The 12,475-nt window shown below is 39.6% G+C and overlaps 1 protein-coding gene across 1 annotated transcript in view; it reads left to right on the top strand.

Moving 5' to 3' along the window:
- LOC117973137 (A disintegrin and metalloproteinase with thrombospondin motifs 19-like) overlaps positions 1-12,475 on the top strand; it is a 109,935-nt gene that overhangs the window by 52,521 nt on the left and 44,939 nt on the right. The window contains exons 9-10 of the mRNA XM_059022272.1: positions 2,938-3,078; positions 7,325-7,475. Coding sequence (XP_058878255.1) covers positions 2,938-3,078; positions 7,325-7,475 — 292 coding nt within the window. The remainder of the gene's footprint in view (positions 1-2,937; positions 3,079-7,324; positions 7,476-12,475) is intronic.

Raw genomic sequence — 12,475 nt, 5'->3', positions numbered from 1 at the left:
CTCGTTGACTACCAGCTTCCTCCTTTGAGCTGGGGCCGCCTTGTGCCATGTAGGAGGAGTTGAACTGAAACCAAGACCCCCTCTTCCATGCTGAACTTGCCCCATGATATCACCAATTCGAAGGGCAGCCTTTGCATCTTCCACAGCTTTCTTTGCCGCCCACTTTCTTCCAGTTTTCAACACAGGTGCTGCCTCCCTTACGCATTTATCGCGTGACTCTACTAATGTCATTTCCAGTCTGACCTTGGCGCACTTAAACTCCTCGGTTAGAGCAGAGACTGGTAGCTGCAGTATTCCTTTACCATAAAGTCCCACTCTGCTGAGGCAGCGTGGAACTCCCAACCATTTCCTGATGTATGAACTGATTAAAGCTTCCAGCTTCTCTACTGTTGTCAAAGAAACCTCGTACACAGTCAGTGGCCACAGCAACCTCGGCAGTAGACCAAACTGAAAGCACCAGAGTTTTAGTTTACCTGGTAGAGCGCAGCTGTCTATGCTCTTCAACCCTTCCACTGCTTGTTGTCTAACTTCTCCCACACGAACTGTGTCCTTTAGATCCCCGTCGTACCATCTCCCAAGACTCTTCACTGGCTTCTCAGACACTGTTGGTATTGCCTCACCATTAATGAAGAATGTTTTATCTACTACTTTGCCTTTAATTATAGAGATGCTCCTTGATTTAGTGGGCTTGAATTGCATTCGTGCCCATTCAATGTTATTGGTTAATTTGCCCAATAATCGATTAGTGCAGGCTACTGTTGTAGTCATGGTTGTCATGTCATCCATGTATGCTCGAATTGGTGGTAGTCGCATTCCAGAAGCCAAGCGCTCTCCTCCTACTACCCATTTTGATGCCCTAATGATTACTTCCATTGCCATGGTAAAAGCCAGTGGAGAAATGGTGCATCCTGCCATTATTCCAACCTCTAGGCATTGCCATGTAGTGCTGAATTCTGAAGTTGAAAAACTGAATTGCAAATCTCCAAAATAGGCTTTCACTAAATTTGTTATTGTCATCGGTACACTGAAAAAATCAAATGCTGCCCAAAGTAGTTCATGTGGCACTGAACCATATGCATTAGCCAAATCCAGGAATGTCACATGGAGCTCCTTCCTCTCCTTTTTAGCTGATTGAATTTGTTGCCAGATCACATTGATGTGTTCTAAGCAACCTGGGAAACCTGGAATGCCCGCTTTTTGTATTGAAGTGTCAATGAAGCAGTTCTTTAATAGGTAAGCTGACAATCTCTGAGCAATAATGCTGAAGAAAATCTTGCCTTCTACGTTTAATAGGGAAATGGGACGAAACTGACTGATGCTTGTAGAATCTTTTTCTTTAGGTATAAAGACTCCACCTGCTCGGCACCATGCTCTTGGTACAACCTGTTTTTCCCATGCCACTTTCATCAATTTCCACAGAATTCGTAGAACTCCTGAAGCACTCTTGTACACTCTGTACGGAACTCCATTAGGCCCTGGAGATGATGAAGCCCTTGCTTTTTTCACAGCTTGCTCTATTTCTTTCCACTTAGGTGCACAGTCCTCCATTTGGTATTCTGGTGGATTGATAGGTGGGATGTCTGACGGAATTGACATAGGCTCCTGCCTTTTTGAATCTGTATGTGTTTCCTCCAAATATCTCTCCAGCTCAACCTTAGATGCTTTTAGTGTGCCATTCTTCTCACTGGTGAATAACTTCTTTACAAATTTGAATGGGTCTTTATAAAAGTTAGCTCTCGCACGCTCGCTACATGATATACATTTAGTTAGTTTTCGGAATTTAATCGGAAATTTCTAGGTGCTGTTTTCCAAAGACTGACTTTCGTAATATTTCGTTTCATTTTCCGAAAACTGTGTTTACTTGACTTTTGATATCGGAATTAGTTTTCGGAAAACTTAGTTTTCCTAAAAATATCGGAATTATTATGCTCATGTAAACACACTGTATTACCATAGGTAGTAACCATACCACACTACACTACAGAAAAGCAGGGAAAAAAGGGGGCGTATCTCATGAATACAGAGAGCCCCGGCATCACATAGATAACACGGACATAAACAAACAAGATAGCTGCTTCTGCATCCAGCGCTCAAAGAATATCACAGACATTTGCAGAGCTTTTTTTAGATGTCGTAGTAATACAATATGGGGCAGCAGTGTGGAGTAGTGGTTAGGGCTCTGGACTCTTGACCGGAGAGTCGTCGGTTCAGTCCCAGGTGGGGGACACTGCTGCTGTACCCTTGAGCAAGGTACTTTACCTAGACTGCTCCAGTAAAAACCCAGCTGTATAAATGGGTAATTGTATGTAAAAAATAATGTGATGTCTTGTAACAATTGTAAGCTGCCCTGGATAAGGGCGTCAGCTAAGATATAAATAATAATAATAATAATAATAATAATAATAATAATAATAATACATACAGTACCTGCATGAGTGGGAGCATGCATAATAGATATTTAAGCATAAAGAATAAGATATATCCTTCAGCAATTCCATGAATGTATTCGACTATATTAACCCACACCAAACTGTGATTGTTATGGTTTTCAAGGTTTGAGTTGTGTACAGTATGTTTGTTAATCTTGCAAAGTGATTTGAACAGGACATTTTGGTAATTGTATTTAGTAGACTTTTTCTGTACTGTCTATTCTTGTTGTACCTCCATCTTTCATTTTGAATTAAATGATGTTATTGCAAGATATAAATTGTATCAACAATCATTTTTCAAACATACTGTATGCTTGCCTTTCTGTGTTCATTAGCTTATTCAACGACACTTGAATCTGGAATTCATTTGCATTGATAAGGCTTCTGTTTAATCCACTGAAGCATTTCTCCTTTCTCACACAGTACATTTTATTTAAGTTATTTATGCCCTAGTTGTTTTTCCTGGACATCATTTTTGTGTTGTTGTTTCATTCTTCTCCAATTGTAGCATGGGGATAAATCATGACAATGACCACCCACCCTGTGCAGATGGCCTCCATATCATGTCTGGGGAATGGATTAAGGGACAGAACCTTGGAGACGTCTCCTGGTCTCAATGCAGCAGAGAGGACATGGAAAGGTTTCTCAGGTAATACAACAGTTGGACTTAGTTGGACTCAATTTCCAGATAGAATGGGGATAGTGAAACTAGACCCGGGGAAAGTGATCCCTGTTATAGTCATTTCAGCTTGAGACATTTGATTTAAACAATTTCTTTCCAGCGGGACTTAAGAGATTTTTATTTATTTATTTATTTATTTATTTATTTATTTATTTATTTATTTATTTATTTTTTATAAATTTAGTCATTGCCAATTATTTTTATTATTTTCTCCCGATTTGGAATGGCCAATTATTTTATTATGCTCAGCTCACCGCTACCACCCCTGCGCTGACTCGGGAGGGCGAAGATGAACACACGCTGTCCTCCGAAGCGTGTGCCGTCAGCTGACCGCTTTTTTTCACACTGCGGACTCACCATGCAGCCACCCAAGAGCTGCAGCGTCGGAGGACAACGCAGCTCTCGGGCAGCTTACAGGCAAGCCCGCAGGCGCCTGGCCAGACTACAGGAATCACTGTGGCGCGGTGAGCCGAGCAGAGGACACCCTGGATGACCTGACCCTCCCTCCCCCCGGGCGGCGCTCGGCCAATTGAGCGCCGTCCCCTGGAAGCTCCCGTCCTCGGTCGGCAAAGGAATAGCCTGGACTCGAACTCACAACGTCCAGACTATAGGGCACATCCTGCACTCCACATGGAGCGCCTTTACTGGATGTGCCACTCGGGAGCCCCTATAATAAGAGATTTTAACGTTACCTTTGCTCTTAATCAAGGTTTTTAATTCACGTGACTCTGCTGCCTCAACGGGTCTTACAGTCGAGATTTTAACGTCACTCAGGTTCTTCACCAAGATTTACAATTTGCCACTAGTCTTTTTTTTCTACTTATTCTTTTATTTTGTCCGTGGATTCCTGTAAGTCCCTTACACTTAGAAAATCACTATTCGACTCTCTACCATGGAATCTCTCCGCTGAGAGATTCTACCCCGTATCTCGACTCACTAATTCTTTGCCTTTCTCTTTCCCTTCACTATGTGTGATTTATTCAAAAACTGACTCACCGGATGAGATAATGACGCTGACGAATCTGAAACCACACACCGTGAAACGTTGTTAAGGGTTAGTGAAAAAAAATTAAGTTGACAACCACCCAACCACCCACCAACCAACCACCCAACCACCCACCCACCAACCACCCAACCACCAACCACCCAACCACCCACCCAACCAACCAACCAACCACCCACCCAACCAACCAACTATCCACCCACCCAACCAACCAACCACCCAACCACCCAACCACCCAACCACCCAACCAACCAACCAACCACCCACCCACCCAACCACCCACCCAACCACCCAACCAACCACCCAACCAACCATGAACAAAGAGGAGCCCAAGAAGAACAAAGAAACTGGCCCTTCAGACTCTTTTTAAAGGCAGGTGACCAGGGTTAATTGATTATCAATTGTTCAATTCATACCTGGCCACCTGCTGCACATTCATTTCAATTAAGCATATTAAATACACCTTTTTTTTAATTACAAACAAAACCATACTATTTACATGGGGCAGGCCTCAGCCCTGCCACAAGCTCTTTGAAACTTTACACGCTCTATGTGAGTTGATATTAGTCTTTTATGAGCTAACCAAATCCTTTCAACAGAGGCTAGTGGAAGTAGTGTTTTCTCGTGATGAAAACATAATGGTGGCATAAACCCCAGTTGGAAAGAAAAACTGACCTGCAATAAATCAGAAGAGCTTAGGGTTGAGAGGCGTCACATTTAAGTAAAGCAGACCAAAATCCCATTCCATTTGGAAGTCCACACATTGTTAAAAATGATTATTATTAAATTATGATCATCCTACGGGAAACAGTACAAAGAGGATTAAACCTAATTAAAATGTTAATGTTGGCTATTCAGGGGCTTAAGTTAATCAGGTATAGCAATATGTTATTTTGCCTACAAAAGGTTCCAAGTTTATCAGCAGGTTCAGCCCTGCATCTGACTGAAGGCAAGTTCTATCTGGCTAATAATAAAAAAATAAACATTATTCACAGAATATAATCTGTTATTATTTCTGGGAGCAATTGGTTCATATTTGTGTTTATTACCATAGAATTATAGTCAGATTTCATTTGAAAGGCATTGCTCATTGGAAAACTGGTTTGTACAAAGTGGCATTAAAAACGTAACAGATATTAGCCCTGCAAACCCTGCCATTCAGAAACCAACAGTGAAACGTTTAGGTAACCTTAACCTGTAAATGAACCTGCAATTGAGAGAGCAATAAGGATTCACAAACTCCGGCCTTTCAGGGGTCTTGCTGGCATACCCCTTTGGAACAGGTATCTTTCTTTTTGCAGGTTTATAAGGAAGAAGGCATTCGCAAGTTTCCTTAAACTAAACTAAGTCTGCTGCTATATTCCCTTGTAGAATACTCCTAAGAAACAGATTCATTTTTAAAACAAAATGGAAAACAAGAGTTTTACTTTCATTCCAGAATTATGTTTCCATTACATTTTGATTCTGTTTTCTGTTAAATTGTATGCATTCAGCATTTTTCTAAACAAATACAAAATTCTACATTTTATCCATAACTTTAAACACCTTGTAAAAAATTCTAAAGATCTTTGATCTGTGTTGTTATTTCATGAGCCCGACTCTTACTTACTGTGACAGGGCGAAAGTTTGTGTTGGTGTGGGGAATATTGGGTTGGCAACTTGGCAGGGAGGGGGTTAAATTTCTCCCTGTCAAAACACGTGGGAGTGTGGCTGGAGCCAGCAATTCAATACATGATTAAATGATTAATTACAGGTGTATAAAATACGTGTTCACAGGTGGTAATTGAGAATTTGAGAATTAATGTTGGTGATAGAGGTGGAGGTCCATGTTGCATGTTGCATGTTTCGTGTTCCGTGTTCCGTGCTGTGCTGTCCCGTCCCATCTTGTTTACTTTCATGAGTTTTTGTAAAACCTTTTGTTGTGGCCCTTGTGTCGTTTATTTTGTTTAGTGTGTTTTGTGAAGTGTTTTGTCCATGTTGCTTTTGTTTATTTCTGAATTAAGGAGTGCATTAGTGCATTTAACTTGGAGCTTTCTGTGTCTGAGTCTTTCCATCTGGGCTGTGATGCTACCGCGCCACTACTACACTTACTTACTTTATTTGTAAAAGTGTTTCATATAATATTGAAAAATGATTCTGAAGCTGAGTTGAGCTAGCAATCTACCTAAGCGATTGTTCCTGTTTCAGTGGTAAAGTCGAACCATAACATCAGCTCAAATAGGATCTGTGGAAAGCAGAAAAGCCTATCTTTTGAAAAATATACATTCGTATTTAATTCAACTTTTGTAAGAAACTTATGGAGATCTATTTAATGATCTCAAAAAAGATATGTAAAGCAGATTATTTACAAACCCCATTCCACTGTATTGTTGTAGTAATGCTACTATTTTAGGTGTGTCTATAAATCATTGCAAGGGTTACCACAGCATTAAAGTACGGTGATATTTAGATCCTCCTCTGAGTAGATTTAAATCCACCATTACAGTAATTTAAGCTAATAAAATACTTGCGTAAAATGTCTCCACCATGCACATCTATTCATTTTCTAGGTCTCATTAGATGTGCAGTTTTGAAAGAAACACATGTTATAGCAAACATGTATTTTCATTTCAAGATAGCTTGTACTACACTAGGGTAAAGAAAACTGCATGCTTTCTGACTGTCTTGCACTTCCTGCGCTTTCGCTTGGAGTGTGAAAGTGTCCCGACACCATTCACTAACTGTTTTACTGTCAATAACCAATCATCTTCTTCCTCTACTGCGTGACATGCATTCAGCCAGTACATGATTTGACCCAGAAGACAATGTTGAGGTGAAATGACACAGAGAGTACAAGTGCAAACTGATAAGCCAAGAAAAATACATGGAAACTGAGTTTCCTTCAACCTACACTAGTACCAGATATGTTCATGGAATTATTTTGTTAGCTGCAATTACTTTAAAAATAGACCCCACAGTCTGATCAAACTAGTTGGACTTGAGTGCATCTCTCGAAGTTACTGAAGAACACCATTTGTCATATCACATAAATCTGTGCCTTAATAAATTCATGGCATGTTATATAAAAAAAAAACATTATGTATTTAACTGAAACTATGCAGATGTACCATAAAGGAAATAGCTGTACACATGTGTCTGCTCTCTTTCCTTTTCCTTATTTTATTCTATGAGAAACAGGTTTCACAATGCTGTGCTTGTTCTTTCTGCTAGGTCAAAGGCGAGCAGTTGTTTGCTGCAGACAGATCCCCAGAGCCTCAATTCCGTGATTCTGCCTTCCAAGCTACCTGGGATGACGTACACTGCAGATGAGCAATGTCAGATTCTGTTTGGACCAAAAGCCTCTTATTGCCAGAAAATGCAGGTATGGAATGAGTAATGAAGTCTCTCTGGTGTAGTTGAATAAAGACAATGGTCTTTCATGTAAGATAAACAAATCATAGTTGTACACTAAATTATATTGACTGACAAACAGATAATATTTACGTACATATTTATTTCCACAGGAAAACTAAAATAATCTTATACAGTAGGTCTGTGTAAAGGTATTTGTACTGTCTTGAATCTAAAATATCCCATAAATTCATTTCATTAATTTAAGGATTCCATGGCAACACAATGTGCTTTTTAATAGCTTTGTATTAGTTCCATTTATCATATCATGGAATTCAAGTGCTTCTTTTTTTCTCATTGTGATTGCAATTTTGTTCAACTCAATTTAATTAATTGATAAAATATTTCTAAAATAATGAAAGCTATCTTGTTTGATTAATAGTTCAGTCTTTAATTTCACAGACCCTAATTAGCACTGGGTTACCTAATGTTACACTGGGTAGTCCATGATTAGTGCTAATCGGGATCTGTGAAACCCTTACTTACCAGTAATACAATTTCACGATTGATATTTCTGGATCTGCAGCTAGCCTCTATTCATTTGGACTGGATGCCATATCCATAGGGATTTTGTATTAATATCAGTGAAAGGTAATACGCTGCATATCCAGCAAGTGGCATTGGTGTACATACTGAGAGATGCTATGGGTTTTCCCAGACACTGAATAAGAAATCTGAAGCTACTTTAGTAGGCTGAATGAAATATCCTGGCAATCTTTGTGGTGTTTTGTACTGGTCATGAGTAGCAAATTATCCACACTATCAGTGAACAGGCTAAATAGGCAAGTAGACAGTAAGCCTATTAACCTGGAGTGAGGGTTCCTTCCAGATCAAGAGTGATTTGCATTAACAGTGCAATGTGCGCGTTCCTGCTGTGTTATTGCTTTTGCTTAATCAGATATGTGGGCCACGTCTGTCACTGTTTTCAAGTGTTTAACCAACCAACAAAAAAGGAAATTGATTAGAACAGAATATTGAATCCTTAGAGATTAATTCTTTGACAGAATTTTTTTTTTTTCAAAAGAACAAATAAAGAATGTCAGTAACATACACCCCCTGCCACAACTGTAAATTCAGAATTAGAGCGCTCAGTATGAAGAACAATGTGATGACCATGGCGTGTATAAACAGCATGCTCAGTATTGAACAAGGAATGGAAGTGTATAGTTTAATGACAATTGGAAGTGGTATTTAACACCTAGATACCATTAAGTAAGCAAATCAACTGTTAGTATCATGGCAACGTATATCAAAACTACTGATTCACAGTATGTGGAATAGCTTCTGTGTTCTCAAGATGTAAAACTGTAAACCATAGAAATACTTTAAAAAAAAAATCTAATAGCTATAGAAAGAAACCAGCAACAATATGTGTAGGGTTTGAAGTTTTTCAGGTTTTATTTTTTATCACATGACGTCCCTTTAAAATTATTTTGAGCCGATTTTGTTTCCTAATTAAACCCAGAAAAAGCTGTTAATTACAAAGCAGTGTAACTTGTTTTTACCTTTCTGTCTTGACTGATTCTGATAATGGTTCGCTGATCCTAATTGCATTACATTCTTGCAGTTGCCTAGTTTATTACTGTGCTTTTGTTATTTTCACTTGTTTAACACAGTTGTCCTGACAGAGTTTCTTTTCGGCATAAAATACCCAGTACAGAGTGTATACTGATAGCAAGGCCAGTTAGCCAAGTAAAAAGTTAGCCAAGCCCTAGATATATGTAAACATAACATTGAAAACTACAACAGAGCACCTTTATTTTTCATTTCAAATGCCTTCTTCAGCGGGTTGAATTAAAGCTTTCCATAACAGTGATTGAACACTTTGTTACAAACATGGCCTCTCTTGTGAAATTACAGTGGAAGCAAACATTTGTTTCTATTGTACCGTTAAGTTCTTATACATGCATGACACCGGAAGTTCCACACAAGTCCATTATTATCTCAAAACCTCATCCTAGGGGCTCCCGAGTGGCGCATCCAGTAAAAGCAGTCGCGTAGAGTGCAGGATGCAACCTATAGTCTGGACATCGTTGGTTCGAGTCCAGGCTATTCCTTTGCCGACCACGGACGGGAGCTCCCAGGGGGCGGCGCACAATTGGCCGAGCGCTGCCTGGGGGGAGGGAAGGTTAGGTTGGCCAGGGTGTTCTCTGCTCACCGTGCACCAGTGACCCCTGTAGTCTGGCCGGGCGCCTGTGGGCTTGTGGGCTTGGTAAGCTGTCCAGAGCTGTGTTGTTCTCCGACGCTGTAGCTTGCCTTCGCCACTCTCGAGTCAGCGTGGGGGTAGTAGCGGTGAGCTGAGCTAAACAAAAAATAATTGGACACTATTAAATTGGGGAGAAAACACAAAAAAACTAATTGGCAACTACTAAATTTAAAAACAAAACAAAACAAAACACATCATCCTGATTCACATACAGAGGTGCATACTGTTCTGCGTCGATGCACTGGCAGATAGATAAAGAAAGACCTATTCATTCTGCATCTGATTTTCAATCGAAGCATTTTTACAGGTTAAACTATAGTTTATTGGTATATATTTGCTCGTAAACACACTTCTATATTGGGTGTCAAGTACAAACACATTTTCTTTATACAGCTGATTGGAAAATAATAGTATATTTTTGTGTTTTTTAAAAGTAAAATTAATCATGTACAGTACTGGTAATATTGTTTTGGAAAAGCAACACAATCTTCATCTTGGAACACCAAAAAAAACACAGCTTTGCTTTGCTTGGAAGTATCAGAAAAAATCTAAATTCTTTTTTTTTTTTTGGAGAATTTGCAATCTTTTTCATCCATGCCTTGACTGCAACTATTTTTGTCCCACCCTAAATGTTTTTTGGCAGTTTGGTTTCACATAGCGCTAGCATATCAGACTGCTGGTACCAGTATATATAAAAGCTGCTTTTTAACTTGCATGGCAGTGTGTATATACAGTAGCTACATTATGTTTATAACCATTACATACATAGTATTCCAGAAATGACATTATAGTATATTGTACATAATGATTCATCAGGCAATAGAAGTTGCTGGGCAGATTGGGATCAGGAAACTTAGTAAGTATCTATTCTTACTAAATAACACTAATGTAGGATGTCATTCAAGAAAATCAGCCCATATATGTGGATTGCATAGAGTTCAGAGGTATTATATAACTGACTTGGAAAGCTGTTAGCAAACCCTCACATAATAAAACAATGTTTATCTTTTTGATCTTTCTTATAGTTTCATTTTTTTCAATATACCAAACACTGTTTCATTCAGCACACAACACAAAAAGCTTACGTCATGTAATGCTGGGTGACAATAATCCTACAATGTTGCAGATTTCACCTCAACAGTCCAAAGCACCTCTGACCATTGTTCCATAGCAAATTTTAGCCTTTTAGTCGTCTTCCCCTTTCTTAACAGAGGTATTCTTACTGCAACACATCCTTTAAGTCCTGATTTCAAGAGTGACCTTCGTACTGTTGATGTGATGGACAACAACACCTATGCCTTCTGCCAGCTCTGTTGTCAATTCAACGCTTGTCTTCTTTCTATTCCTTAAGGATATTATCTTCAAGTTTTGCTCATCCTTGTTAGACAACTTTTTGGGTCTTCCAGTCCTGGGTTTGTCAATTATAGATGGTGTTTCTCTGTACTTGTGGTTATGCTTCAGATACCACACCTTGAAAATGCCACACATTTTCGATTGGATTTAGGTCGGGGCTCTGACTGGGCCACTCAAGGACATTTACTTTTTTGTTCCTTAGCCACTCCAGTGTAGCTTTGGCTGTGTGCTTTGGGTCGTTCTGTCCCAGTTTCAGCTTTCTTGCAGAGGGCAGCAGGTTTTACTCAAGGACTTCTCTGTACTTTGCTCCATTCATTTTCTCTTCTATCCTGACAAGTGCCCCAGTTCCTGCCAATGAGAAACATACCCATAACATGATGCTGCCTCCACCATGCTTCAAGGTAGGGATGGTGTTCTTTGGGTGATGCACTGTGTTGGGTTTGCGCCATTTAGGCCAAAAAGTTCCATTTTAGTTTTGTCAGACCACAAAACCTTTTGCCACATGGCTACAGAATCTCCTGAGTGTTTTTTTGCATACTTCAAACAGGATTCAAGGTGGGGATTCAGGCCAGATTTGTGGAGTGCTTGGGATATTGTTGTCACATACACACTGACCAGCCTTAGCCATAAAAGCCTGTAGCTCTTGCAAAGTTGCCATTGGCCTCTTGGTAGCCTCTCTGATCAGTCTCCAGACATCCAGTTTGGAGGGACAGGCTGATCTAGGCAGGGTCTTGGTGGTGCCATACACCTTCCACTTCTTAATAATCATCTTGACTGTGCTTCAAGGGATATTCAAGGCCTTTGATATTTTTTTATACCCATCCCCTGATCTGTGCCTTTCAACAACTTTGTCCCGGAGTTCTTTTGAAAGCGTCTTATGGTTGAGTCTTTGCTTTGAAATGCACTACCCAGCAGAGGGAACCTGCAGGAACTGCTGAATTTATCCTGAATTCATGTGAATCACTACAATTTAACACAGGTGGAGGCCACTTAACTTGGTGTGTGATTTTGAAGGCGATTGGTTACACCTGAGCTAATTTAGGATTGCTGTTACAAGGAGGGTGGACACTTATCCAACCAAGCTATTTCAGTTTTTATTTTTAATTAATTTTCTACAAATTTCTAGAATATTTTTTTACTTGGAAGTTATGGGGTAGAATGTGTAAATAAATGAAAACAAACCTATTTTAATGCTAATACAGCAAGCATAACTTCCAACACCAATGTGTTAAACAAGGATGAAGAACTTCACAACCGTTATTCCCGCAGTCTAAAGCCCTGGTATAGCCTTATAAAACAGAATCCACTGTGATTTTAGGTATTCAATACATAAAGCTGAAAAAATAAATGTATGGTTATTAGATGAGTCTATTCAGTCCAAATCTGTTCCACACTTCATTACTTCCCCAAGC

Source organism: Acipenser ruthenus, chromosome 1, assembly GCF_902713425.1.
Source record: "Acipenser ruthenus chromosome 1, fAciRut3.2 maternal haplotype, whole genome shotgun sequence".
Taxonomy (NCBI): domain Eukaryota; kingdom Metazoa; phylum Chordata; class Actinopteri; order Acipenseriformes; family Acipenseridae; genus Acipenser; species Acipenser ruthenus.
The sequence above is the reverse complement of the archived record's forward strand: the minus strand, read 5'-3'. Positions and strand labels throughout refer to the sequence as shown.